At 34.8% G+C, this 27,362-nt stretch overlaps 1 protein-coding gene across 1 annotated transcript; it reads left to right on the plus strand.

Annotated features, from left to right (window-relative positions):
* Positions 1-27,045, plus strand: shkbp1 (SH3KBP1 binding protein 1). The gene is made up of 18 exons (XM_073850612.1): positions 1-179; positions 534-587; positions 2,318-2,363; positions 2,471-2,544; positions 2,637-2,695; positions 2,796-2,876; positions 2,966-3,133; positions 10,815-10,905; positions 10,989-11,179; positions 11,263-11,378; positions 16,417-16,504; positions 16,754-16,870; positions 17,267-17,437; positions 18,962-19,117; positions 19,218-19,314; positions 19,498-19,682; positions 20,938-21,064; positions 23,248-27,045. Exons 1-18 carry the CDS (start codon positions 133-135, stop codon positions 23,897-23,899), a joined length of 2,520 nt encoding a protein of 839 aa, XP_073706713.1. The 5' UTR covers positions 1-132; the 3' UTR covers positions 23,900-27,045.
* The last annotated feature ends 317 nt before the right edge of the window (positions 27,046-27,362 follow it).

Below are 27,362 nucleotides of genomic sequence, written 5' to 3' on the forward strand. Positions count from 1 at the left end.
TACAACATCCGCTCTTCCGCCGTTTCCTTACTACGGCTAGTAAAATTAAAAAGCTTTTTATTATGAAGTTTATATTAATACCTACTTAAAAAGCCGATAAACTATGAACGTTTTGCCTTGAAAGCGAAAATCATGGCGAGGATTGGAGACATCATTCATCTTAACGTCGGGGGCAAAAGGTTTTGTATTAAACCAACTGCATATCCTGCTCGAAACAAGCCACATAGTTCAGTAACATTCTCAGAAATGTTACTTTGCGTTACTAACTTAAATGTAGCTTTCATTAACAACTAACGTTAGTTTGCAGTAATGTTTAAGTCTTACTTTTTATTTAACTTACCACACTTACTGTACGTAACGCTACGTTAGCAGCAGACAGCAATAAGCATCTGCATACCTATACAAGCAGTTGTGAGGCCTGTTCTGTTCACAAATGCATTCCTGAATCTCTCCCTAAAAGAATTGAAATGTGAAAGATTTGATTTTTTTTCTTTTTAACTAAACGTGGTTTATGTTTGAATCTATAATTACAGGTTTAGTACCTCCAGACAGACTCTGACATGGGTTCCTGACTCGTTTTTCTCAAGGTTTGTGTGTTTTAGATCACTAAGCTACACTAAATCATTGCATATTTATATACAGTCAAGCCCGAAATTATTAATACCCCTGGCAACTTCTGACTTAAAGTTACTTTTATTCAACCAGCTAGTTTTTTTTTTTAATTAGAAATGACACAGACGTCTCCCAGAAGATGATAAGACGATGTACAAGAGGCATCATTGTGGAAAAAAAATATTACTCCTCTTTTATTTACATTTGAACAAAAAGTGGCATGTCCAAAATTATTCACACCCTTCTCAATAATCAATAGAAAAGCCTTTATTGGCTATTACAGCAATCAATCGCTTCCTATAATTGCTGGCCAGCTTTGCATGTCTCCACTGGTATTTTTGCCTGTTAATCTTTAGCGATGAGCTCCAACTCTTTCAGGTTGGAGGGTCTCCTTGCCATCACCCTGATCTTTAGCCCCCTTCACAGATTCTCAATTGGATTTAAGTCAGGACTCTGGCTGGGCCACTGCAAAACATTAATGTTTTGTCTGCTAACCATTTCTTCACCACTTTTGCTGTGTGTTTTGGGTCGTTGTTGTGCTGAAATGTTCACTGGTGCCCAAGGCCAAGTTTCTCTGCAGACTGCCTGATGTTGTTGTTGAGAATTTTGATGTATTGCTCCTTTTCATGGTGCTGTTTACTGTGATTAGGTTCCCTGGTCCACCGGCTGAAAAACACCCCCAAAACTTTAGGTTCCCACCACCATGTTTGGCAGTGGGGATGGTGTTCTTAGGGTTGAAGGCTACATCATTGTGGCCAAACAATTCAATTTTTGTTTCATCTGACCATAAAACAGAAGACCAGAAGTCTTCTTCTTTGTCCAGATGAGCATTTGCAAAGGCCAGCCGGGCTTTTGTGTGCCTTATCTGGAGAAGTGGTGTCCTCCTTGGTCTGAGTCCATGGAACCCAGCGGTGTGCAGTGTCTGTTGGACTGTCTGCCTTGAGATGTTGCCACCAGCAGAGCCCAGATTCATCAGGACGGCCTTGGTGGTGATCCTTGGATTCTTTTTTACCTCTCTCACTATCCTCCTGACCAGCACAGGTGTCACTTTTTTTCGTCCTCTGAGATTTTTCACAGTGCGGAACATCTTGTATTTTTTAATAATACTTTGCACTGTAGCCACTGGAACTTCAAAACATTTAGATATGATCTTATAGCCCTTTCCTGACTTGTGAGCAGCCACAATGCACAGCCGCAGGTCCTCAGTTAGCTCCTTTGTCTTAGCCATGACTGTCTACAAACCAACAGCAGAGAGCTTCTGTTTTTCACCTGTTGAGTTGATTAAAACAGCTGTTCCCAATGAATCAGGTTAATTAGGATGCTTTAGAACAGCTTGGACTATTTGGAATGGTATAGAACTTTGGATTTTCCCATAAACTGTGACAGTTTGCAAACTGTATGAATAATTTTGGACATGCCACTTTTTGTTCAAGTGTAAATAAAAGCTGAGAAATATTTTTTTCCACAATGATGCCTCTTGTACATCGTCTTATTATCTTTTGGGAGAAGCATGTGTCATTTCCGGTCAAAACAAACTTGCTGATTGAATAAAAGTAACTAAGTCAGAATTTGCCAGGGGTATGAATAATTTTGGGCTTAACTGCATATATGCTTAGATGATGTAAGTCCTTATAACATAAATTATGTAATAACAACTGACTATACTGATATACAGATAAAAAATAAAGTGTGTTTTTATGTCTAGTTTATTAAGTGGACGAATATCAACACTTAAAGATGAGACTGGAGCGGTAAGGTTTATTCTCTTTCATATGCTAATAATAATAATAATACTTATTGTTTGTGTTACTTGCTACTGTATGAGTGTGTTTTGATGTAATGTTTTTGTCTTTTTCAGATATTCATTGACAGAGATCCGTCTCTGTTTGCTCCCATTCTCAACTTTCTGCGTACTAAAGAGCTTCATCCGAGGTAGATCTATATTTTTGTGAAATAGATAATTAAACACAGTGAAAGTGTCTCACATTAGGGCTTTAAATAACATAACTCTGTTTTAATGACAGGTCCATAGATGTTCACTTATTAATGCACGAGGCAGAGTTCTATGGGATCACACCACTAGGTAAGATCATATTATTAACATCTTAAATTGCAACATACTAAATTGCGTGTTTATTAAATGATGTTTACACTACAGTCTAATCAGGTCTTTTCCTCCTCAGTGCGGAAGCTGCAATTGTGTGATGAGTTGGATCGCTCTTCCTGCGGGAATGTGTTGTTCAATGGCTACCTGCCACCACCAGGTACAGAGCAAACCCTGAGCACAGAGACAAAGTTGAGCAGCATTTAGGGAAATGGCTTGTTTCAGAGAGATTCATGATTTGTGTTACAGTGTATCCGGCAAAGCGCAGAAACAGGCACAGTGTGGCAGGACCCCAGTTCATGGGTGGCCGTGTGGGGCCGGTGGAAAGAGCCCCTGTGAGGAGGAGTAACACAATGCCGCCTAACCTGGGCAACGCTGGGATACTGGGCAAAGCTGCAATGGAGGAGAAAGTGACAGGTCTGTCTGAGTTTCTGTCAGTCTTCTATTCTAGTCTAATAAAGTTAGTCTTAGTCTAACTTTCTCTATTCAGTTGACCACATGCACAGAGCGTTCTTTCGAACTTCTGCATAATGATAAGACAGCTCATAAATTTCCGCTGAAGCTCATTTTATATGTGCTATATATAGGTGGACACTCTCGAGACTCCTCTGCTGCCTCGTTCTTATCAGAAACTGAGAAAAATAATAATTGCAACATTGTAAATAATGAGGCATGAACATTCAGTTTCATATTATGTAACAACATATAATTTAAATGTCAAGCCTTGTAATCCCAGGAGAGTACCTACACATGTAGTTGTACATGTATATGCTGACAGCTATCATAAAGTGTTTAGGCTAATGTTAGCTAACTAGCGATAAGGACATCTTAAGCGTGTTCTTGATAATCAGTAACTTGCTTTCATAGTCATGAACACATTTTTAAAATCTTGGAATATTTTAAAACTTTACAGCTGTGCAATAAAATTTGCTTTAAAGATTCACTTTTCATTCATAAAGATGACATGGAAAAAATGTCTTTTCACAGAAAACAGCATATTTTTAAGATGAAAATGACTAGATATTACCCAGATGACCAGAAGATGGCAGCAGAGGATCAATCATTGGCTGATGCTGCCATTTCAACTCCCTAGTCTTTTCAAGACGTCTTGCTTTTCGATTTATTATAAAATTACTAGCATAATAAATTGTAGTACTTTTACCGCACTTAAGTATATAGTATAGCAAGTGCAGAAAGTCATTAAAATAAATAAGTTTAGACACAAACAGCCTATAAGGGTGAATTATTTCAGTACTTATATATTGTTCACTACAAATTAAATAAGTTCAATATTAATGGGATAAGAATTATATAATGCACTCGATATGAATTTGAAATATTTTATATAATTTGATAACTACATCTTTTAAGCTTTATCTTGAACTGTAAAAGCTATTAAATAGCCTATATTTAACCAACACAAACTTGTTACTGCTGTAGTTTTGTTACTCTGAATTTAGTCTGAATCATTTAATGCACAGCTCTTTTTCTGATATCAGCTTGTCAGATGTTTCGTCCGGATATTACTTTCAATCATAGCAATGACTCGCACATATTTAGCCGATTTGCTCACATATTTTTTAAACTCGCGTTTGTCATTATTGAAACGGTATACATGGACGTTTGGTCCTCTTAGACCAGTGTTTCTCAACAGTGGGGGCCCGGAGAGATCGGAAGGGGGGGCGCAAATTGTTTTCGAGAAAAAAACAGACAAGGCGTTATTTGGGTACTGGGTGTATTTTATTGCGTTTCAGGTTTCATGTAGAACAGATATTCTAAACCGGTGGGCCTCCAGGGTGCCGCGAGATAGCTTAAAATTCACTTAAATATTATCCTAAAATTGTTTAATTTCATTATTAATATTTTAAATGAAAATGATCAAAGCACGGTCTCTCTCGTGTTCTGTGATTGATTGCTTTGGACTCGACGCAGCAAGTTTCATCGCACTGTTAAATACAGACTGAACGGCAGCACAAAACTTTCAACCGCTGCACAAAACTTCATTTTAGAGACCTGCAAGGGACATATTTTTTAGTCCCACTCCCGCAAGTTTCTGTCCCGCAGAAATATCGTCCCGCTCATAATGTAATGTGTTATTTCGTCCTGCTCCCGCCCGCGACATTCATGTTTTGTCCCACTTCCGCCCGCAAAAGTAACCTATACCCCCCGGGAGTGCAGGTCATTACTTCATCTCTTCGCTGCATGAAACAAACCGTCGCACTAATGTAGAGTTAAAGACGATCAGAGTTATAGTAACAAACTTGCGCGTGCCTAATGTATGACACTCTTGTATATCAGAGTCGTACTTTAGGCATGCATTAAGTCAGCTATTAATTCACAAACTATTCATGCTTTCGGTGATCCATAGATCCACATTTTTGCGTGAAATTTCTAAATATTTGTATAGTTGTCAAGATTAATGTCCTGTGAGTGTTTTATAATAGATGTTCACCCATAGAGGAGGATCTTGTGAGTGTCAGTGGACTTTATGCACATATGAGCACCAGCATCAACAGACTTAAAATATATTTGCTGTAGTTTTCATTTGTATGTATATTTTGTAATGGATACAAACAGTAGATATTCAGTCAGTCCAGTTTAAATGGCAGGTGCACTTACTTAAGAAAAAGTAATCTGAAGTTGTAAAGAATTTCTGAATTAAAGATTTCAGGAGCTTTTCCGATCTGTGTGTATATATATATATACAGTTGCAATCAAAATTATTCAACCCCCTTGACCTGCAAGACATTTTGCTGCAGAGAACAAAATTTTGTGAAAACAATTTAACAAAGGCATCAGTAAACTATTAAAGAAAGTTTATTAATACACATTTGAGTAATTCTGAGAACGGGTAATTCTTGGGATGATTGTCCTGCAGGAAAGTCCATTGATTATTAGCTTCAGACTTTGCACAAAAGGCATCACAATGTTTGCCAAAATGGTCTTATACTTTCATAAATCAATGATATCCTTTGTATGGTCATGTTTTCCACTTCCTGCTACAGTAAAACAACCCCATAGCAGGACTGGCCCACCTCCATGTTTGACGATGGAGATGGTGTTCTTCTGCGTGTAAGCTTGGTCTTTTTTGCACCAGACGTACCTCTGATCCATACATCCAAAAAGTTCCAGTTTGGACACATCACTCCATAAAACATTCTTCCAGAACTCCACAGGTCTAACTAAATGAATTTTGGCATATTCAAGTCAGCCTTTTTGTTCTTCTTGGTCAAGAGTGGTATTCAGCAAGATTCCTCAGCATGAAGACCATACTTGTCTAGTGTTTAACTTATTCACAGCATTGAAATATTTTGCCTCCTTTTGTCTGGTCATCTTGCAAGTCTTTGGCTGTACATTGCAAGTTTTTCTCAGTTGATCTGATCAAACATTTTATGATATTGTGCTTTTTTGTTCAACAGCCTCAAAGGTTTTCTGGTTCAACACACTTTAATCTAAGGAATACGGCTGCCAGTTGTGTCTCTTGGGACATGTAAATCTTCATGTAGTTTTAGACTTTCTAATAGAGCAAACTATTTCTTCTCTATTGATTTTGTGTGAGCTTTGATGACTTTACAATATTTGCTACTCACCTTCAGCACATGAATGGGCCAAGATTATACTATGTGTAACACCCCAAGCTAATTCCATTTTTAATAAGTGTGTAAAGGCTTAAGACAATTTAAGACAATTTTGTATCTTACCGTACAAATAATTGTCTTAAAACAGCAATGTTGAATAGGGGTTGAATAATTCTGTCATAGCTGTGTTATTAAAAAATCCTATAACTCAAGTGCTCGATAAGAATGAGTAAAGCACAGATATGCTGTTCAGAAAGGACATCGGGAAAGGGAAATTATTAGACCGCCCGCTCCCGTCCAAATTACACCAGAGTTACCGACCGCTACCGCGTTTTGTTTGTAAATTTAACAGACCTCTAACATGCAGTAGAAGAATAAAAAGCAAAACAAATGTTTTGGTTAATAAAACGGGTTTAAAAATAAACATCTTTAGAGGAAATGTCAGGTATGGGGGGCCTTGCAAAATTGACCGAAGCTTTTCTTTAATTGTGAATAGATTATGTCGAGAAAATGAGCAAAGTACACTTATCTTACTGCACAGTACAGTTGACCGGAAATGACTGAGCTGGCTTGTCTAAAGCAAAGAAAAAAATCTGTGCATATGGTCAATTCTGTTCCGCTCTACTCTGATTACTCTTTTCTTTCTGTTATATTACATTCTACTTTGACATATTTTGATCTATTCTCTTACTTTCATTCAGTTCTTATTAAGTTGGCTTGAGAGATATCTTTTCTAACTGATCGGACTTACAGTTTTTCTAAAAATAACGAGTAAAACTGGGAAAAATCCCATAGACTTACATTGACGGAATGTTCAAATGAGCCAGCACTATTCAAACTCCAACTGTCAAAACTCCCAGAATCCCTTGAACTCTCACTTGAACTTTCACTTATATGTACTATTTCTAATGCATTTAAAAAAAAAAAAAAAAAAAATCAAACTAACTTGTTAATCATGCTAGTAAAATGTTAATCGTGATTAAATCATGTAAGCAAAATGTTAGTAACGTGCAAATTATGGTAACAACATTAGCGTGTTGCTAACATGTTTTTAGCATCATTTGCAAGTTATCAGCATGTTTACAGCATGATTAACATGTAACTAGCATGTTGTTACCATGATTACTAAGTTACTAGCATGTTGTGAGCATTATTAGCATGTCACTGGCATGTTGCTAGTTTGATTAACAAGTTACTAACCTGTTGTTAGCGTGTTTCTAGCATGATTAGCATGTTACTTGCATGCTACATGTTACTAACATATTGTTACCATCATTTGCAAGTTACTAGCATTTTGTTAACTAATCATGTTAACAATATGATAACAAATTGCTAATCATGTCACAAATTGCGAAACATGCTACCAACTGCCTTATGTTAAAACATGTTAGAAAATGTTAGCAATTGGTTAATCATGCTAGTATCAGGTTAGCAACATGCTAGCAACTTATTAATCATGCTAACAATATAACAAATTGCTAATCATGTTAGAAACATGTTAACTGCCTTATGTTAAAACATGCTAGCAACTTGCAAATAATGTTAGAAACATACTAGCAACTTGCTTATCTTGCTAATCAAGTTAGCAACTTACTATTCATGTTAGCAACATGCTAGCAACTTGTTAACCATGCTATAAACATGCTAAAAAGATGTTAGCAACTTGTTAATCATGCTAGAAACATACTAGCAACTTGTTAGTCATGTTACAAACATGTTAACAACTTGCTAATCATGTTACAAACATGTTAACAACTTGCTAATCATGCTACAAACATGTTAACAGCTTGCTAATCATGCTACAAACATGTTAACAGCTTGCTAATCATGCTACAAACATGCTAGAAACTTGTTTATCTTGCTAATCAAGTTAGCAACTTACTATTCATGCTAGCAACATGCTAGCAACTTGTTAACCATGTTACAAACATGCTAAAAAGATGCTAGCAACTTGCTAATCATGCTAGAAACATGCTAGCAACTTGTTTATCTTGTAATCATGTTAGCAACTTACTATTCATGCTAGAAACATACTAGCAACTTGCTAATCATGCTACAAACATACTAGCAACTTGCTAATCATGCTACAAACATGCTAGCAACTTGTTTATCTTGTAATCATGTTAGCAACTTACTATTCATGTTAGAAACATACTAACAACTTGTTAACCATGCTACAAACATGTTAAAAAGATGCTAGCAACTTGTTAATCATTCTAGAAACATACTAGCAACTTGTTAGTCATGTTACAAACACGTTAACAACTTGCTAATCATGCTACAAACATGTTAACAGCTTGCTAATCATGCTACAAACATGTTAGCAACTTGTTTATCTTGCTAATCAAGTTAGCAACTTACTATTCATGCTAGCAACATGCTAGCAACTTGTTAACCATGCTACAAACATGTTAAAAAGATGCTAGCAACTTGTTAATCATGCTAGAAACATACTAGCAACTTGTTAGTCATGTTACAAACACGTTAACAACTTGCTAATCATGCTACAAACATGTTAGCAACTTGTTTATCTTGTTAATCAAGTTAGCAACTTACTATTCATGCTAGCAACATGCTAGCAACTTGTTAACCATGCTACAAACATGCTAAAAAGATGCTAGCAACTTGTTAATCATGCTAGAAACATACTAGCAACTTGTTAGTCATGTTAACAAACATGTTAACAACTTGCTAATCATGCTAGAAACATACTAGCAACTTGCTAATCATGCTACAAACATGCTAGCAACTTGTTTATCTTGTAATCATGTTAGCAACTTACTATTCATGCTAGAAACATACTAGCAACTTGTTAACCATGCTACAAACATGTTAAAAAGATGCTAGCAACTTGTTAATCATGCTAGAAACATACTAGCAACTTGTTAGTCATGTTACAAACACGTTAACAACTTGCTAATCTTGCTACAAACATGTTAACAGCTTGCTAATCATGCTACAAACATGCTAGCAACTTGTTTATCTTGCTAATCAAGTTAGCAACTTACTATTAATGCTAGCAACATGCTAGCAACTTGTTAACCATGCTACAAACATACTAGCAAACTTGTTAGTCATGTTACAAACACGTTAACAACTTGCTAATCATGCTACAAACATGTTAACAGCTTGCTAATCATGCTACAAACATGCTAGCAACTTGTTTATCTTGCTAATCAAGTTAGCAACTTACTATTCATGCTAGCAACATGCTAGCAACTTGTTAACCATGTTACAAACATGCTAAAAAGATGCTAGCAACTTGTTAATCATGCTAGAAACATACTAGCAACTTGTTAGTCATGTTACAAACATGTTAACAACTTGCTAATCATGCTACAAACATGCTAGCAACTTGTTCATCTTGCTAATCAAGTTAGCAACTTATTATTCATGCTAGCAACATGCTAGCAACTTGTTAACCATGCTACAAACATGCTAAAAAGATGCTAGCAACTTGTTAATCATGCTAGAAACATACTAGCAACTTGTTAGTCATGTTACAAACATGTTAACAACTTGCTAATCATGCTAGAAACATACTAGCAACTTGCTAATCATGCTACAAACATGCTAGCAACTTGTTTATCTTGTAATCAAGTTAGCAACTTATTATTCATGCTAGCAACATGCTAGCAACTTGTTAACCATGCTACAAACATGCTAAAAAGATGCTAGCAACTTGTTAATCATGCTAGAAACATACTAGCAACTTGTTAGTCATGTTACAAACATGTTAACAACTTGTTAATCATGCTAGAAACATACTAGCAACTTGTTAACCATGCTACAAACATGCTAAAAAGATGCTAGCAACTTGTTAATCATGCTAGAAACATGCTAGCAGCTTGTTAACCATGCTACAAACATGCTAAAAAGATGCTAGCAACTTGTTAATCATGCTAGAAACATACTAGCAACTTGTTAACCATGCTACAAACATGCTAAAAAGATGCTAGCAACTTGTTAATCATACTAGAAACATGCTAGCAGCTTGTTAACCATGCTACAAACATGCTAAAAAGATGCTAGCAACTTGTTAATCATGCTAGAAACATGCTAGCAGCTTGTTAACCATGCTACAAACATGCTAAAAAGATGCTAGCAACTTGTTAATCATGCTAGAAACATACTAGCAACTTGTTAGTCATGTTACAAACATGTTAACAACTTGCTAATCATGCTACAAACATGCTAGCAGCTTGCAAATAATGTGAGAAACATACTAGCAACTTGCTTTTAAACTTTTAAAATATTTTATACTTTTTATTCTTTCAAACTTCCTAAACTTTTTAAACTTTCTGGTCCAGCATTCTTAAGGCAGCTTAAGTTTGTCTTTTTTGTTTCTTGAATTGTTTCTACTTTAGTATATTCAATTTTTCTCTGCTAATTTATTATGTTCTATTTTATTTTATTTACTGTTCTGTTTTATTTTGTACTCTACTCCGTTCTGATATATTTTACTCAGTTGTACATACAGTTGTAAAATACTGTTTAATACTGTGATCTGTGTTGTTTAGGTCCAATCTCTGATCCAGGCATGGTCAGAATCATATGCGGTCATCATAACTGGATAGCTGTGGCTTATGCCCAGTTTGTGGTCTGTTACAGGTAAGGTTCCTTTTTAAACAACACTTACAGCAATGCTTTCTTCAATTGAGACATTTTAAAATGGGGCATCTCTTTCTGTTCAGGGTTAAAGAGTCGACTGGATGGCAGCAGGTGTTTACCAGCCCTCGGCTGGACTGGGTGATTGACAGGGTGGCTCTCAATGCCAAGGTCATGGGCGGTTCACTAGGGGACAACGATAAGATGGTTGCCGTAGCATCAGGCACAGAAATCATACTGTGGGCAATCTGTCCTGATGGAAATGGCAATGAAATTGGTAAGCTCTCATTTCATTTAATGCTTTTTTGGTTCTCTTACAGATGTTTGGAACCTGAAGTTCTTATTTGTTCTAATCCACAGGTGTGTTCAGTTTGAATGTGCCGGTGGAGGCTTTGTTCTTCGTAGGAAATCAGCTCATTGCCACCAGCCACACTGGAAAAGTGGGCGTATGGAACGCTGTCACTAAACACTGGCAGGTAACGAGAGCTGAGAGAGACTACTCATGATTACATACAGTTGAGGTCAAAAGTTTACATGCACCTTGCAGAATCTGCAAAAATGTGAATTATTTTACCAAAATAAGAGGGATCATACACAATGCATGTTGTTTATTTAGTACTGACAGGAATAAGATATTTCACATTTATTAAAATGACTCAAAAAGAATCTTAATACTGTGTTGTTACCTGAATGAAAACTTTTTAAATGTGAAGTAGGGCTGCTCGATTTAGGCAGAAATCATAATCACGATTATTTAACACGATTATGGCTTTATATTAGTTATTAATTTAAAGATAGCATTACAGCAGAAAAAAAGATACAAATAAAAAAACTGAATACTTCTATGCAAGTCTAAAGTAGTCTAACAATACTACAGAAATTGAATGTAATTATTTGAATGTAAAATAAAATGGCGTCTTCACTGTAATAATTGAACATGCTTTGTTTCTTATTAAAACTACAGAAGTCCTTCATTCAAGTAGGGATGTGCACGCGTACTCGATTAATCGATTACTTGAACCCATCAGCGACGATCGAGCATGAAAATGACGATCGATTGACTCTAAAAATTTGCGGGGCTTCAGTTGCCGTTGTTTTAAAGTAACGGGAGAAGCGCATCCACTACTTTATCATTGGCACGTAGTTCAAGCTCACATGCATTTTGTGTAGATAAATACAATTTGTAATATAACATTTACATATTTATGTATCTAGGCTATGTGATTCATTTTATATACAATGCGTCATGTAGAAAAAGCGCTTCAGCTTCACCTCATGCTGTTATTTCTTTTAAATGTTTACTGTATACTGTGACGCAAACGCCCTGCCCCTTGCTTAAACTCCACCCCCGATTAATCGAGTACTCGTTTCTCAAACCTGTGGATTAATCGAAATGAAATGTGATCAGAAATGCCCATCCCTACATTCAAGAGCAGTGAGTGATTTTTCTCTTAATATTTTTACGTTTTATTAATATTATATTTATTAATATTTAATTAATATTAACAGAGACGGCAGAAGGAATATTATTGTTGCTGCTTTAATAGCCACACGGATCCAATATACTGTTATACGTGTATTTTCATTCTCAACTGTTTATAATCATTTAAGACATAACTGACAAGCGTTTACGTGAATAATCACCAAGCGCCTCATTTTGAATTATTTTTGCGTGTATTTGACCATTTAGGTGCGCACCTTGAGCTAAACGATAACTTTACATGTCCGTGTTCTGCTCCGTCTCTGAGCACATACACAGAACTGTAAGTTTTTACGTGCTATTAAAAACACAACATCAAAGAAACATTAATAAATCAAGCACGTCCCATTTTATGAAAGTCACGTTACATGATTTTGCTGATTTGCATGTGAAATTGGGCTTTTATGGAGGAGCGAAATCGCACCACTGGTAAGAGGGCGGAATGGGGCGCAATAATCGTTTCATCTCGATTACTGCATTTTCATGATCATTTGAAGCAGAAATCGAAATTGCACAGCCCTAATGTGAAGATCAGGGTAAATTTTACTGATTTTGTCTTCTGTAGCTTCTGAAGGTCAGTACTAAAAAAAAAAAAAAAAGATATTTAGGCAAAATAAGAAAAATGTACACATGTAAATGTTCTGTTCAAAGGTTTACACCCCCGGCTCTCAATGCATCGTGTTTCCATCTGGAACATCAGTGAGCGTTTGAATCTCCGTAATATTTGTGTTTGATTCCTGTTACGTTCCCAGTTAGATTTCTAGGGACAAAAGGGAACTAACATTTTAAAGTAAAGGTTTGAAGTAGCAAAGAGAAACTTTTAAACAATTCTCAGTCCCAGCACTCACTACACATTAGGGGTGTGAACCTACAGTGGTCTTACGGTTCGGTTCGATTACGATTATCATGTCATCGATTCGGTTCAATACAATATCTCGATGCATTGACGATGCATACTCATTTTTCAATTTTACTTCAAATATATACAATTGTCTTAATAAATACAAACAGTCAGATATATGAATTGAAACTTTAATCTTACCTTCTAAAAGAAAAGACACTTCTTGAATGTATCAAACAAAACTAAAGTCTGGACACAGAACACAACAGCAACATTTAGAACAAATACACAAATGTAAATACCTGGGCTTTGCCTTGTTGTAGAGTTTGTAACGGGTGAAAATGTTGTGGCTCCTTTAAGAGCAGAGCTCCGTTCTGTGCACAGTCTGCAGCTATATGCCATGAGTACCGCATGTGTGCGGGTGCGATGGTTTTACTTCTAATTTCTGTTGCTCATTTAAGTTGTCTTCTTTAATAAGTAACGCTGTTGCCAGGAGAATAAAGCTCAAGATGTGGAATGTGACCCATGTGCGGTTTGGTTAATTTTCTGCTGCAACGTGAGTTAGGCGAGCTATCCCGACTCGTTGGCGCGTTACAAGTTCCGACATAATCTTTTCTGAAAAGTGTCTGCGTGAGGGAAGCTTATATCGCGGCTCCAGTGTATTTAACAGGTGGCCGGAGTTTTCCACCACAGAAAAGGGCCGTATATCTTTTGCTATAAAAGCTGCCGCTATTGTCGTTTTAAACGCGAAAAACTAAACCGAATACGTTTTCAACTGAGAGGTACCGCTCAGATCTTATTTAATTGAAACGAGGGAACGAATATAGTCCTGCACGAATGGAGTCTCAGACCCGAGCCCCGTCCTTGTCAGACAATTTATCAGAACAGAGTTTGTGCAGCAATTAAAATAGTTCAGTTTTGGATTCTAATGGCAAAGTGGCTAGATTTCGTCTTGTTTCCTTTTTAAGTGAATTTAGAAATATGTTTGGAACATTTTATGTTTGTTAAATTCAAGCTTTTGCTTTTTTAAAGTAATGACCTAACGACCAAGCGGCCAGCGGCAATGAGTTGAGCATGTTTGATAAATTTAGCCTTCTCAAATCAACACGACTTGCATTAAATAAAATCTATAGACATAAAACACTTGATGCATTTCAGAATATTAATTTAAACATTTAACCTAAATAAATGTGCGCAGTTAGAGCATATCCAATCGTTCGTGCGGAGAGTGAAAGAGAAAGCGGGCTTTGCAGCTGGCATGGAAGCTCAAATGCGATCACTTGCATTTTTTCTTAAAGGGATAGTTCACCCAAAAATGAAAATTTGATGTTTATCTGCTTACCCCCAGGGCATCCAAGATGTAGGTGACTTTGTTTCCTCAGAAAAACACAAACGAAGATTTTTAATGAAAACCGGTGCAGTCTGCCAGCCTTATCATGGGCGTGGATGGGCACCAAACCTTTAAAAGTAAACAAAAACATGCCCAGACAAATCCAAATTACACCCTGCGGCTCGTGATGATACATTGATGTCCTAAGACATGAAACGATCGGTTTTTGTGAGAAACTGAACAGTATTTATAGCATTTTTTACCTTTGATACACAGCCACGTCCATCTGTCCTGAGCACGAGTTTGGCATCAGTCACGTCACATGAGCACGCGCTCTGGCGTAGAATACGCAAACACCGGAAGCGATCTGTCGCATGAATACGACACTCATTGTTTACACAGTGCACAGAGATTGTGTGTATAGCGGCTATTCAAAATGGTAATTACTTGCGCGTATCCTGATTGTTTAAACCGATTTAAAGCTAAAAGATTACGTTTGTTTGCGCAAACTCATCCGGGACTTTTCACTGATTTCCCCTTACGGCGTTTGCGTATTCTACGCTAGAGCGCGTGCACATGTGACGTGCCTGATGATAAACTCGTGCTCAGGACAGATGGACGTGGCTGTGTATCAAAGGTAAAAAATGCTATAAATACTGTTCAGTTTCTCACAAAAACCGATCGTTTCATGTCTTAGGACATCAATGTATCATCACGAGCCGCAGGGTGGTAATTTGGATTTGTCTGTGCATGTTTTTGTTTACTTTTAAAGGTTTGGTGCCCATCCACGCCCATGAAAAGGCTGGCAGACTGCACCGGTTTTCGTTAAAAATCTTCGTTTGTGTTTTTCTGAGGAAACAAAGTCACCTACATCTTGGATGCCCTGGGGGTAAGCAGATAAACATCAAATTTCATTTTTGGGTGAACTATCCCTTTAATAACAGTGGAAACCTTAAAATACACAATTTTTGTTGATAAAGGTAAGAGTTCTATATCATTCAAAACTGCAAAAGGTCTACTATTATTATGCGCACTCACAATATCAACAAAACGTTATATTTGTGTAAAACGGTGCAGATAGATGCGCTCAGTGCTTTTAGCCAGTCTTTTCAACCAATTAAAATAATGTTTCAGTCTTTTAAATGAATTACTAACAAAAAAAGAAATTTGTTAAATACACACTGATGTTTGTTAGTTTGTTAAATGCACCGGTGTGTAAAGAAAGTGGCAATAATCCTTTCAGTTGTTAAAATCTGAAGACTTGGTCGCGTGTTCTGGCACCGGGACTGAGTCCGTTATAATCGATTATGGTCTATTACTGAACCGATACCGAATCGTCCTGGTCTGCATCGCGATGCATCGTAAAAACGATTCATTTTTACACCCCTACTACACATAGTAAGATGCAAATAAATTTATTTATAATAAATTAATGACAATATATATACAGTGCAAAAAGATCACACTTATGCTCTTGGGAGAAGGAACCTCTCACTAGTGCACTCTGTTGATCTTCTTAAATACTGGAACAGCTGGTAGATTAGGACAGGGAGGGGCACAGAAAATAGGACAAAACATACAACAAAAACTACAACTCCCAGAAGGGTTCACTGGCAGCACCCCATGAATTACACACACCATGCATTTTGTATGATCTCTCTTATTTTAGTAAAATACTTTACGTTTTGCAGATTCTGCAAGGTGTATGCAAACTTTTGACCTTAACTGTAAAGTAGCCTAAATAGTTTTTTTCTGCATTTGTTCATGTGTCACATTAAATTTTAAATGAAATTAATTGCTTGACATTGTATCTAAACAAGTGGAAGTGCTCACTTCCTGATTTCGTCACCTTTCTTCATGCAGAACCAGGATGTGGTTCCCATCAACAGTTATGACACAGCTGGATCGTTCCTCATTTTGGGATGCAATAATGGATCTATTTACTACATAGGTAAAGTGACAATCAGTAGTGTTTACTTAATTCACTTGGATAGTATTGAAATGATATAGTAGTAATGCCGTTGCAATGCAGTTATAAAAATATTAGCCATTTATTGTTGAATTTCAAGCAATATTGTTATATTTTATATGCTGTCTACATGATTTAAGCTGTTATAAAACATTTTTGGATACATTACAAATAACCAACAATCTTTACTGTGTCTGAGTTGCACATGTCATGCATGTCTGGGTCTTTCAGATGTCCAGAAGTTTCCCTTGCGGATGAAGGATAACGATTTATTGGTGACTGAGCTGTATCGAGATCCCAGTGAAGATGCTATTACTGCTTTAAGTGTCTACCTGACGCCCAAAACAAGTAACGACCACCTCTGATATCATTTCACACTTCTATCACACACATCCGTGAGCGTCAAACTATATTCAGTTATGCACTTCAGTTGCACTCCAGTTGATCGCACTGTTACAACACAGCCCTTGAGAAAAAGATTGACACTTTAGCATACTTTTAAGGGAATAATAATCTACTACTACAAAGTTTACTTTTCAAAAGTGTACTGAAGTGTGTTAAAAACGTAGTCATGAAAGTGTCTGCTTTAAGTCACTTAAGAGAGACTTAAATACAGTTTTAAAAAATATTCTTTTAAGATTTTAAGTACACTACAAGTGCACATTCAATACAATTAAGCACACTTCTTTCTCACAAGGCATTGGCTGTAACATGGGTATGATGAATATGTGTGTGTTTGTTTAGGTGACAGTGGGAACTGGATCGAGATTGCATATGGCACTAGTTCAGGCACAGTGCGTGTCATAGTGCAGCATCCAGAGACGGTTGGATCCGGTCCACAGCTCTTCCAGACCTTCTCTGTTCACCGCAGCCCAGTTACCAAGATCATGCTGTCTGAGAAACATCTCATCTCTGGTAAAGAGTTTTCATCTTATATGTATTGCTCATTTATGTGCCAAAGATAGTGGGGATCTGAGAAAGTCTGAGATCACTAGTAAAATATGGTTTTCACTTCATTATTTACTTTCACTTTAATAATTTATTAATATTCTTCTTCATACACATTTAGCTTTTTTCAAAAAATAAAATAAAAATTGTATCATTATTGCATTTAATCAGTGACCTAGAAATATTTATTCTTCATACATATATTTAGCTGTTTTCTAAAAATATATATAAATTTGTGTGAATTTTTTTTATATATTGTATTGATAAAGCTTACAAATAGAAGCTTACAAAATAAAAGTAAAAAACATTTAATTCTTACTGCATCTAATTAGTGACCTAGAAATATTCTTTATACACATTTTTACTGCATCTAATTAGTGACCTAGAATTATTTTTTCTTAATACACACATTTTAATTATATATATATATATATATATATATATATATATATATTATATATATATATATATTATATATATATATATATATATATTTATTACATTTAATCAGTGACCTAGAAATATTCTTAATTTACACATTTTTTCCTTTTTTATCACATTTAATCATGAAATATTTATTTTGCTTGTTTAAAAAAAATCTGTATGATTTATTATAAAATTGCAGAACATTTTACATTTAATTATTATTATGTTACATATAATTGTTATTATGTTGACCTAGATATTTATTCTTCATACACATATTTTGCTTTCTTCTAAAAAAAAAGTATAACTTTGAATGAATCTTTTTAAATATTGTATTGATAAAGATTAAAAATAGAAGCTTACAAATTTCTTAAAATTACAAAAATATTTTACATTTAATTCGTACTGCATCTAATCAGTGACCTAGAATTATTTCTTCTTCATAAACATTTTCCTTTTTAAAATAAAAAATAATAATACATTTTTATTACATGTAATCAGTGACCTAGAGATATTTATTCTTCATAAACACATTTTCCATTTTTATTTTTTAAATTTCTAGAAATATTTATTTTTCATACATATTCTTCATATATATATATATATATATACACACACACACACATTTGTATGATTCTTTTTAATATTGTATTGATAACGCTTAAAAATAAAGGCTTACAATTTTCATAAAATTGCAAAAAAAAAAAAAAAATTTACACAAATAAATACATAAATGTATAATTTTTTAATAATGAATTGGAAAAACAAGAACTTAAGGATTTCTTAACACTGCAAAAACATTTAATATTTAATTATTATTACATTTAATCAGCGACCTAAAAATATTTATTCTGCATACACATATTGTATGGTTTAAATTGACAAAGCTTAAAAATAGAAGTTTACAAATTTCTTAAAATTGCAAAAACAATTTAAATAAATAAATAAAAATGATTACATTTAATAAAAACATCTCGTTCTTTTCGTTTACTTATTTTATTTTTTTCTGTATGTAAATGAAAGTAGTGTTTAGCATAAATTGACCAAACATCATCTTTCATGCAGTGTGTGCAGACAACAATCACGTCCGTACCTGGACGGTGACGCGTTTCCGAGGCATGATCTCCACTCAGCCTGGCTCCACCCCGCTTACTTCCTTTAAGATCCTCTCATTGGATGATATTGATGGTCATGGAGGCTGTGCTGCCGGCACTGAAATAGGTAAGATGGAGTTGAGCAGCTTTAAAAAATGACAGTATGAAGCCTTATTCCTGTAGTATCAAGTCACATTAATACTTACTGTACTTTGTTGTCTTTGCAGGTCCATATGGAGAGCGCGATGAGCAGCAGGTGTTTATCCAGCGTGTGGTTCCTGACACTGATAAACTCTACGTAAGGCTCTCCTCCAATGGAAAAAGGTCAGTTTAAAATACAAACAAGTCCAACTATTTTTTCCAGCAAATTTGAAAGTGACGAGTTAAATTAACTGGTGTGAAGTTGTGAACTGATTATAACAACCTTGGACACAATATGCTGAATGACACAAATAGTGGTACTGCACACTGAGAGAGTGTTAAGTTTGGTCTGACTCTCATCTGAAGGGTGTGCGAGGTGCGTTCGGTGGATGGAACATCCATCACGGCGTTTGTGGTGCATGAGTGTGAGGGATCCAGCCGGATTGGATCCAGGCCCCGCCGGTACCTCTTCAGCGGACACAGCAATGGCAGCATCCAGATGTGGGACCTCACCACAGCAATGGAGATCGCAGGGAAAGTGGATATCAAAGGTGAGTGTGGAGGAATAAGTGAAGGTGAAATGCAGTTTGTGTGCAGTAAACATTAGGTGTTTAAGGTAAAACAACATAGGCAAAAACATTTTTTTTAAGCTAATCAGATTTATTTATTTTGGCTTTTCATGACGTTTTTTTTTTTTTTTTTTCAGACTAGTGAAAAGAAACATCCAAAATACACTTTTAAGTGTGTAAATGTGTTTTAGTTGTAATACACATCTCTAAAGGCTGTGAGTTTTTTTTTCTCCTCCAATCAGAAATTTCCACTTAAATGCGCTTAAATGTACCAAACCTTACAGTTTTATATATATATATATATATATATATATATATATATATAGTGTTTTAGAGAGGGGTTTGTTAATGTATAATTTCCTGATTTTTATATAACATTTTATTTCTAAAAACATGGTGGAAATGTAATTTTTTCTGGATGTTGACTGTATTTTGATTAAAAAGAACATGTAATCACCAGTCATGACCAGTCACCTGACAGGCCAACTATACAATTCTTAAAGACACATACACACTAAACATTAAGAGAAATAAAATAGACTTGTAAAAAACATGTAAACCAGTTAAAATTCTATTCTACATAATAAATAGAGCAGTACGTGTAGTGGTCTCATTTGCATATTTAAATATAATGTTGAATAAAAATTAGAATGCAACAAAAATGTTTGCAATTCTTAATGTAATCAATGAACTGGAAGTGTGGTGAGATCTGTTAGTTACACAATGGAGTATTAGGTGAAAAAATCCTGCTTGCTGAATTATCTGTCAAGTTATGTAAAATGATTATATTAAAAACTTTAGTAAAAAAATAGCTTAAAAATATCTCACACTTTTAGGATAGAATTTTGTTGAAAAACATGAAAATGTATGCCTGTTGACATTTGAAAATGAAAGTTTATTTATGCAGATAAAATTTTGTTGGAAAACTTTCAATGTTGTCTTGTTAAAATATGTCTAGGTTTCGTTAATTTGGACTGTTTTGAGCAATCATAAGTTTTACGTTTACAGATGTATTTATTTCTATACTATATTTTACATAAATGATTATTATTAATAAGAAGTTGTAGATGCAATGTGGTTTTAGTTGTAAATATTAAGTTATGACTTTTATACAACAGAATCGATTTATAAGAAAATTGTATAAAGATTTTGAATGCGTCGTGAGGATTAAGCAAAAAAAGAAAATACATAAAGATACTCATCAGCACCTGTTCTGTATTGTATTTGTGTGTTAAAGCTCTCGGCGGTCCCACTGAAGAGGAGTTACTGGAGCTTTTGGACCAGTGTGATCTGGCACTGACCCGAACACCTGACATGAGTCCAGCGGCGTCTCTTACACACTCCTCACGGAACTCCATGTGCAGGTACACACACCTCTACATCCTCAAACTACATGCTGATTAGTCCCTATGCAAAAACAAGTCTAGTGTGATGGAAATGCTTGCTTACCTTAGTAATCACTTAAATATTAACCTACTGCGTTTACATTTTTTTTTAATTATCTGAAACATGCTGCAAATTAAATTCCAAAGAAAATGTTCTAATGCAAAGCATGCAAACTTGCACAATATATTAGTTGTTGTATTGCTAACCAAAATGCAGTCAGTAAATATGGTAAATAAAGGCCAATGCAAGTTGTTCGTTGGCAAATTAGACATTTTTCATCTTTTTAAATCATAAATTTTTATTTCATTTACAGTAAATGTTGTGTATAATGAATGCCACTATAATTTCTGCAAAATGTTCATTATTTTACCAAAATAAGAGGGATCATACAAAATGCATGTTATTTTTTTTATTTAGTACTGACCTGAATTAGGGCTGGGCGATAATTCAATAACGATAATTATCACGATATAGTTTTTTTTTTTTTTTTTTTCGATAAAACAATAATGACAGTTCGATACAGGGTTTCCGCGGGGTCTTAAAAAGTCTAAAATTTAAAAATCAAAATTTTAGGCCTTAAAAAGTCTTAAATTCGCTGTTCTAGGTCTTAAATAATTTTACACAGGTCTTATTTTTCCGATGTCCATGTAACGCTACCTCTAATGCTCATTTAAATTCTCTTTCTGTTGTTTCCGTGGTGTTGTAGTTCTTTATTTCACTATTCCAAATATAATTTGCTGAATTTAAACTACAAATGAGACCAGCATGCAATAGCCAATCAGCTTTCTGTTATTGGCGCGAGTCTCTCTCGGATTGTACCGCAGAAGTCAAATGGATTTAACTTTTTAGCTATGAGGAAGTGCAAGTTTAGCGAAACTGGGCTTGGAAAAACTGAATATAGGGCTTGGCTAAGGCCAGTTGCTAACAACTGTAGATTTTTTTCTCCCTCTGTGGAAGTTTCTGCGTCTTCAGACAGAATCGCAGTATTTATATAACATTTATAATATATATATTTATAAATCAATAAATGTATTTAAAACATTAATCTCACTTTTAATTTTGCAGTGTAAATTATGTAATCTCACTGATAACAGCCATTTAGAATTTATTGATAAATTCATAAAATAAATTTCAAAGGTACGCATACATTTCAAAAGTAAAAAAAAAAAAAAAATCGCTTCAGAAATTTTTTTTTAAAATCAGATATTTCTAGTGGTACTTTTATGGGGATATTTTGTGTGGAATAGTATCTGCTGATATGGAAAGTTCACTGTATATCGTAGTAATAAATTTAATTTATGACAGCCATGAAATTTTGTTTACTTTTTACATTAAACACATTAAATATCACATATGCATGTAATATAATATCTATTTCCATTACAGGTTAAGGTCTTAAATTTCATATAAGGTGGTATTAAAAAGGTCTTAAAAAGTCTTAAATTTCACTTGTTCATATCTGCAGAAACTCTGTATATATTGTTAGGAAAGTATTTGTCCTGTTCTGACAATAAACCATAAATAATAATTAACTGTCGAGAGTAAAAATATGCCTTTAAAATTGATAGATATAATTATAAAGATTTGACATTTATCGTGATAATTATCGATATCGACTGATATGAAAAAATGATCGTGATCATTTTTTTTGCCATATCGCCCAGCTCTAACCTGAATAAGATATTTCACATAAAAGATGTTTACATATAGTCCACAAGAGAAAATAATTTATATAAAATGACCCCATTCAAAAGTTTACATACATTGTTACCTGAATGATCCACGGCTGTTTTTTTTTTTTTTTTTTTTTGTCCTGAACAGTTAAACTGCCTGCTGGTTTTCATAAAAAAAATTTCAGGTCCCATAAATTATTTGTTTTTTAAGCATTTTTGTGTATTTGAACCCTTTCCAACAATGACTGTATGATTTTGAGATCCATGTTTTCACACTGAGAACAACTGAGGGACTCAAATGCAACTATTACAGAAGGTTCAAACGCTCACTGATGCTTCAGTAGGAAGCACAATGCATTAAGAGCCAGGGGTGAAAACTTTTGAACAGAATGAATGTGTGTAAATTTTTCTTAGCCTTGTTTTCTCTCCATATCCTGTAGATGGTGCTGTCTGCTTATTCATATTGTCTCTCATGTCTTCCCTCACAGTCTTCACTCTCAGTTCAGTGAAAACGGGCGAGCTGCCAGTGGTTTCCGGGGTCCAGTTCCTCTAACCGGTAGTCTGCCCCGTCAGGCCCCACTGATTCCCCTCAGCAGACCTCGTGAGCTGCCACCCCACCTCGGCCTCAGCCAATCCTCTCTTGTCAGCAATGGCAGCAGCAGTCCGCATCCAGGCCGTGCCCCTCTGGAGCGCGAGAAGGACCGTGATGGTCTTGGATCCATCCGCAGAGGCAGCTTTGTGGAGCGCTGTCAGGAGAGAGCCAAGTGCTCGGACAACACTGGCCTGGACGGAGGGAGACGAAGTTTAGCCGTGTGCAGTGAGCTTGAAGCGAGACTCGGTCTCCGAATGCCGCCGTCATTCTCTGCCCTGCCAGCAGCGTCTTTGTCCACATCATCCTCCCCATCATCATCATCATCATCAGCACTTGCAGCATCCATGAGAAGAGCAGCTCCTGCAGCACCAAGTCCTGCTCCTTCACCGCTCAGTCCAGCCCGATCACAAACGCCCACGTCTCCAAGACGACCCCTCACCTCTCCGACCAGTGAGAGTCCGTCCAATGAGAATGTAACTGGGCAAGAAAGCCCTGCCTCTCCATCTTCTACCAGCCCCAAACCTCATATGAATGAAACTAGCTTCTGAGATGAAATTCAGTATTAAAACTTTACATATACAGTTGAAGTCAAAAGTTTACGCCCCCCTTTCAGAATTTGAATCAAAATAAGACGGATCATACAAAATGCATGTTATTGTGTATTTAGTACTGACCTGCATTTGACCTGACCTGACCTGACCTACATTTAAATATAGTCCACAAAAGAAAATAATAGTTGAATTTTTTTTTTTAAATGACCCTGTTCAAAAGTTTACATACACTTGATTCTTAATGCTGTGTTGTTACCTGAATGATCCACAGCTGTGTTTTTCTTTTGTTTAGCGAGTCCCTTGTATGTCCTGAACATTTAACCGCCTGCTGTTCTTCAGGAAAAATCCTCCAGGTCAAGTTTTTCAGCATTTTTGTGTAATTGAACCTTTTCCAACAAGGACTATGATTTTGAGATCCATCTTTTCACACTGAGGACAACTGAGGGACTCAAGTTCTGTAGCTTCTGAAGGGCAGTACTACAAAAAAAAAAAAAGAAGAGATTTAGGCAAAATAGGAAAAATGTAAACACCTCCATTCTGTTCAAAAGTTTTCACCCCCGGCTCTTAATGCATTGTGTTTCCTTCTGGAGCATCAGTGAATGTTTGAACCTTCTGTAATAGTTGCATTTGAGTCCCTCAGTTGTCCTCAGTGTGAAAAGATGGATCTCAAAATTATACAGTCATTCTTAGAATGGGTTCATTTACACAAAAATGCTGGAAAACTGAAGAATTTGTGGGACCTGAAGGATTTTTCTGAAGAACAGCGGGCAGTTTAACTGTTCAGGACAAACAAGGGACTCATGAACAGCTATCACTAAACAAAAATAAATAAATAAACAGCTGTGGATCATTCAGGTAACAACACAGTATTAAGGATCAAGTGTATGTTAACTTTTAAACAGGGTTATTTTTATAAATTGAACTATTTTCTATTGTGGACTATATGTAAACATATTTAATGTGAAATGTCTTCATTTAGGTCAGTACCAGTCTATGGTCAGTACTAAATAATATATTCATTTTGTATGATCCCTCTTATTTTGGTAAAATAATTACCGTTTTGCAGATTCTGAAAAGGGGATGTAAACTTATGACCTCAACTGTATATACACTACCAGTCGAAAGTCTTTGAACAGTGAGAGTTTTAATCTTTAAAAAGTCTCTTCTGCTTACCGAGCCTGCCTTTATTTGATCCAAAGTACAGCAAAACAGTAACATTTTGAAATATTTTTACTATTTAAAATAACTGTTTTCTATTTGAATATATTGCATTTTTAGCATCATTACTCTAGTCACATGATCCTTCAGAAATCTTTCTAATATTCCGATTTGCTGCTCATCATTATGTTAAAAACAGCTGAGTAGAATTTTTTTCAGGTTTCTTTGATAAATAGAGCGATCAGAAAAACAGCATTTTTCTTATGGAAAATTATAAATTTGTAACAAATGTCTTTATCATCACTTTTGATGAATTTAAAGCATCCTTGCTAAATAAAAATATGAATTTCTATCATTTCTCCTATCATACTGTCTCCAAGCTTTTGAATAGTATGGTGTATAATGTTTAAAAGCTTTTTATTTTCTATAAATGCTGCTCTGTGGATCTTTCTATTCATCAAAGAATCCTTCAAAAAAAAAAAAAACTACCTGTTTTAGCAAATCAGAATATTACAATGATTTCTAGTGATGCCTTAAATTCATCTTTGAAATCACAGGAATAAATTACATTTTAGAAAGCATTCAAAATAGAAAGCAGTTATTAAATAGTAAAAATATTTCACAATATTAAATTTTTTGCTGTACTTTGTCAAATAAAACGCAAGCTTGGTGAGCAGAATAGACGACTTTAAAAATATGAAAAATCATGCTGTTCAAAAACTTTTGACTGGTAGTGTGTATATAATATATATAATGTATACACACACACTTAATACACAAAAAATATATCCATATCACAGGGTGCCTTATAATATTAAATGTGAAATTATGATAAATCTAGATTATGAAAAATCACATGTAAATGAGAAAAAAAAAACATTCCATGACATTCAAAACAAAAGAAACAAAAAAGGGTGACATTGAAGAACAAAGTAGTTTTTGTTGTGTACATTTACTGCTGACACTTTTTAGTCATATTAAAGTGAAGGCAGATTAGTTTAATCATATTATACAAAAAAATTACTTTTTTTTTTTTTTAATATACTTAAAACAGTATGCAAAGACAGCTAAAAGTCACTGGAAAGTTGAAACACTGTGGCTCTAATGCTGTTAAAACATTGATATGTTTTTTTTTTTTTTTTGACCAGCTAATATTACTGCATAAGCTTGAAATGACTAGCAGGGTTATGTAATTATTTTTTGACTGTACATTTTATTTTATTTAATTTTTATTTTTTTTAAATGGGCAATGCTGATACAGATATCTGTAGACCAGGATGGACTCATTTATACAATATGATAGCGAATAAGATGTACACAACATAGATATGTCTAAATTCACTTAAAACTGAAAAAGTGCATTCTAAACTAAATCAGTAACTATATTGTCTGATGACAATAATGAAAAAATCAATGGAAAACTTTTCAAAAAATACATTTTAATATGTGAAAAAAAATTAAATGCAAATTAAGTTAGATGATGAGGACATTAGTAGCGTATGTAACTGTATATGCAACTCTGTTAAAGGCAACACAATGTATATATAATCAGCAAACAATACAGTACAGACTAGTGTTCAGTTGGCAGTTTCCGTTACGCTGTTGTGTGTAAATGCAGACAGACTTTGCTGGACAAATAGTATGCCTTTGAAATGGTAAACAGGGGTTGCTACTATAGTAAAAACATGAATTACACCTTAAAGTTAATTTTAGCGTATGAAGTCTGAATGCTCACTGTGTTCATATCATTTCCTTAGAAATGTACCCTGTTTATGATCAAGCTTGAACATTTGGTATGTTTGCCAGATGTTGTTATGCTATATTGCTTGTTACATTAACAATATCATCCCTAGATGTAATCTGAAACTAGAATGAAGTTGTGAATGCGAAGAACCTTATTGTGTTTAACATGAGCCATTTGGTAAGTTATATTTGCTTTTTTACTGTATTCCTCCTAGAACACTGAATAAAACTTGTTGAAGTTACGTTGTTTGTAAATGCAATATCTAGAAAAAAGCACTATTAAAAATTCCCACGAATATTTTTTTTTTTCATGCAAAATAACAGCAATAACTTCAATAAATAAAAAGGCAAAAGCTGGACAGATTCGCAAAATCTAAACTGACAAACATTTACAGAATAATACTAATACTAATATATATATATACATTTTTAATTATATATGTATATATTTCAGTAAAACAAAATGCATAATCATTATAGTAATTTTAAAGTACTATATTTTATGTTAAATTGATATATTAACAAATAATATAATATTTAATTACTCATTAATTAAAAT

This window comes from Garra rufa, chromosome 11, assembly GCF_049309525.1.
Source record: "Garra rufa chromosome 11, GarRuf1.0, whole genome shotgun sequence".
NCBI classification, from domain to species: domain Eukaryota; kingdom Metazoa; phylum Chordata; class Actinopteri; order Cypriniformes; family Cyprinidae; genus Garra; species Garra rufa.

Bases quoted from the DNA above. Each gene is read 5' to 3' on its own strand.
- shkbp1 (XM_073850612.1), top strand. From the start codon at position 133: ATGGCGAGGATTGGAGACATCATTCATCTTAACGTCGGGGGCAAAAG. The intron at 16,505-16,753 runs GTAAAGTGACAA...TGGGTCTTTCAG, and splicing joins TGGATCTATTTACTACATAG to ATGTCCAGAAGTTTCCCTTG. The intron at 19,315-19,497 runs GTCAGTTTAAAA...TCTCATCTGAAG, and splicing joins CTCTCCTCCAATGGAAAAAG to GGTGTGCGAGGTGCGTTCGG.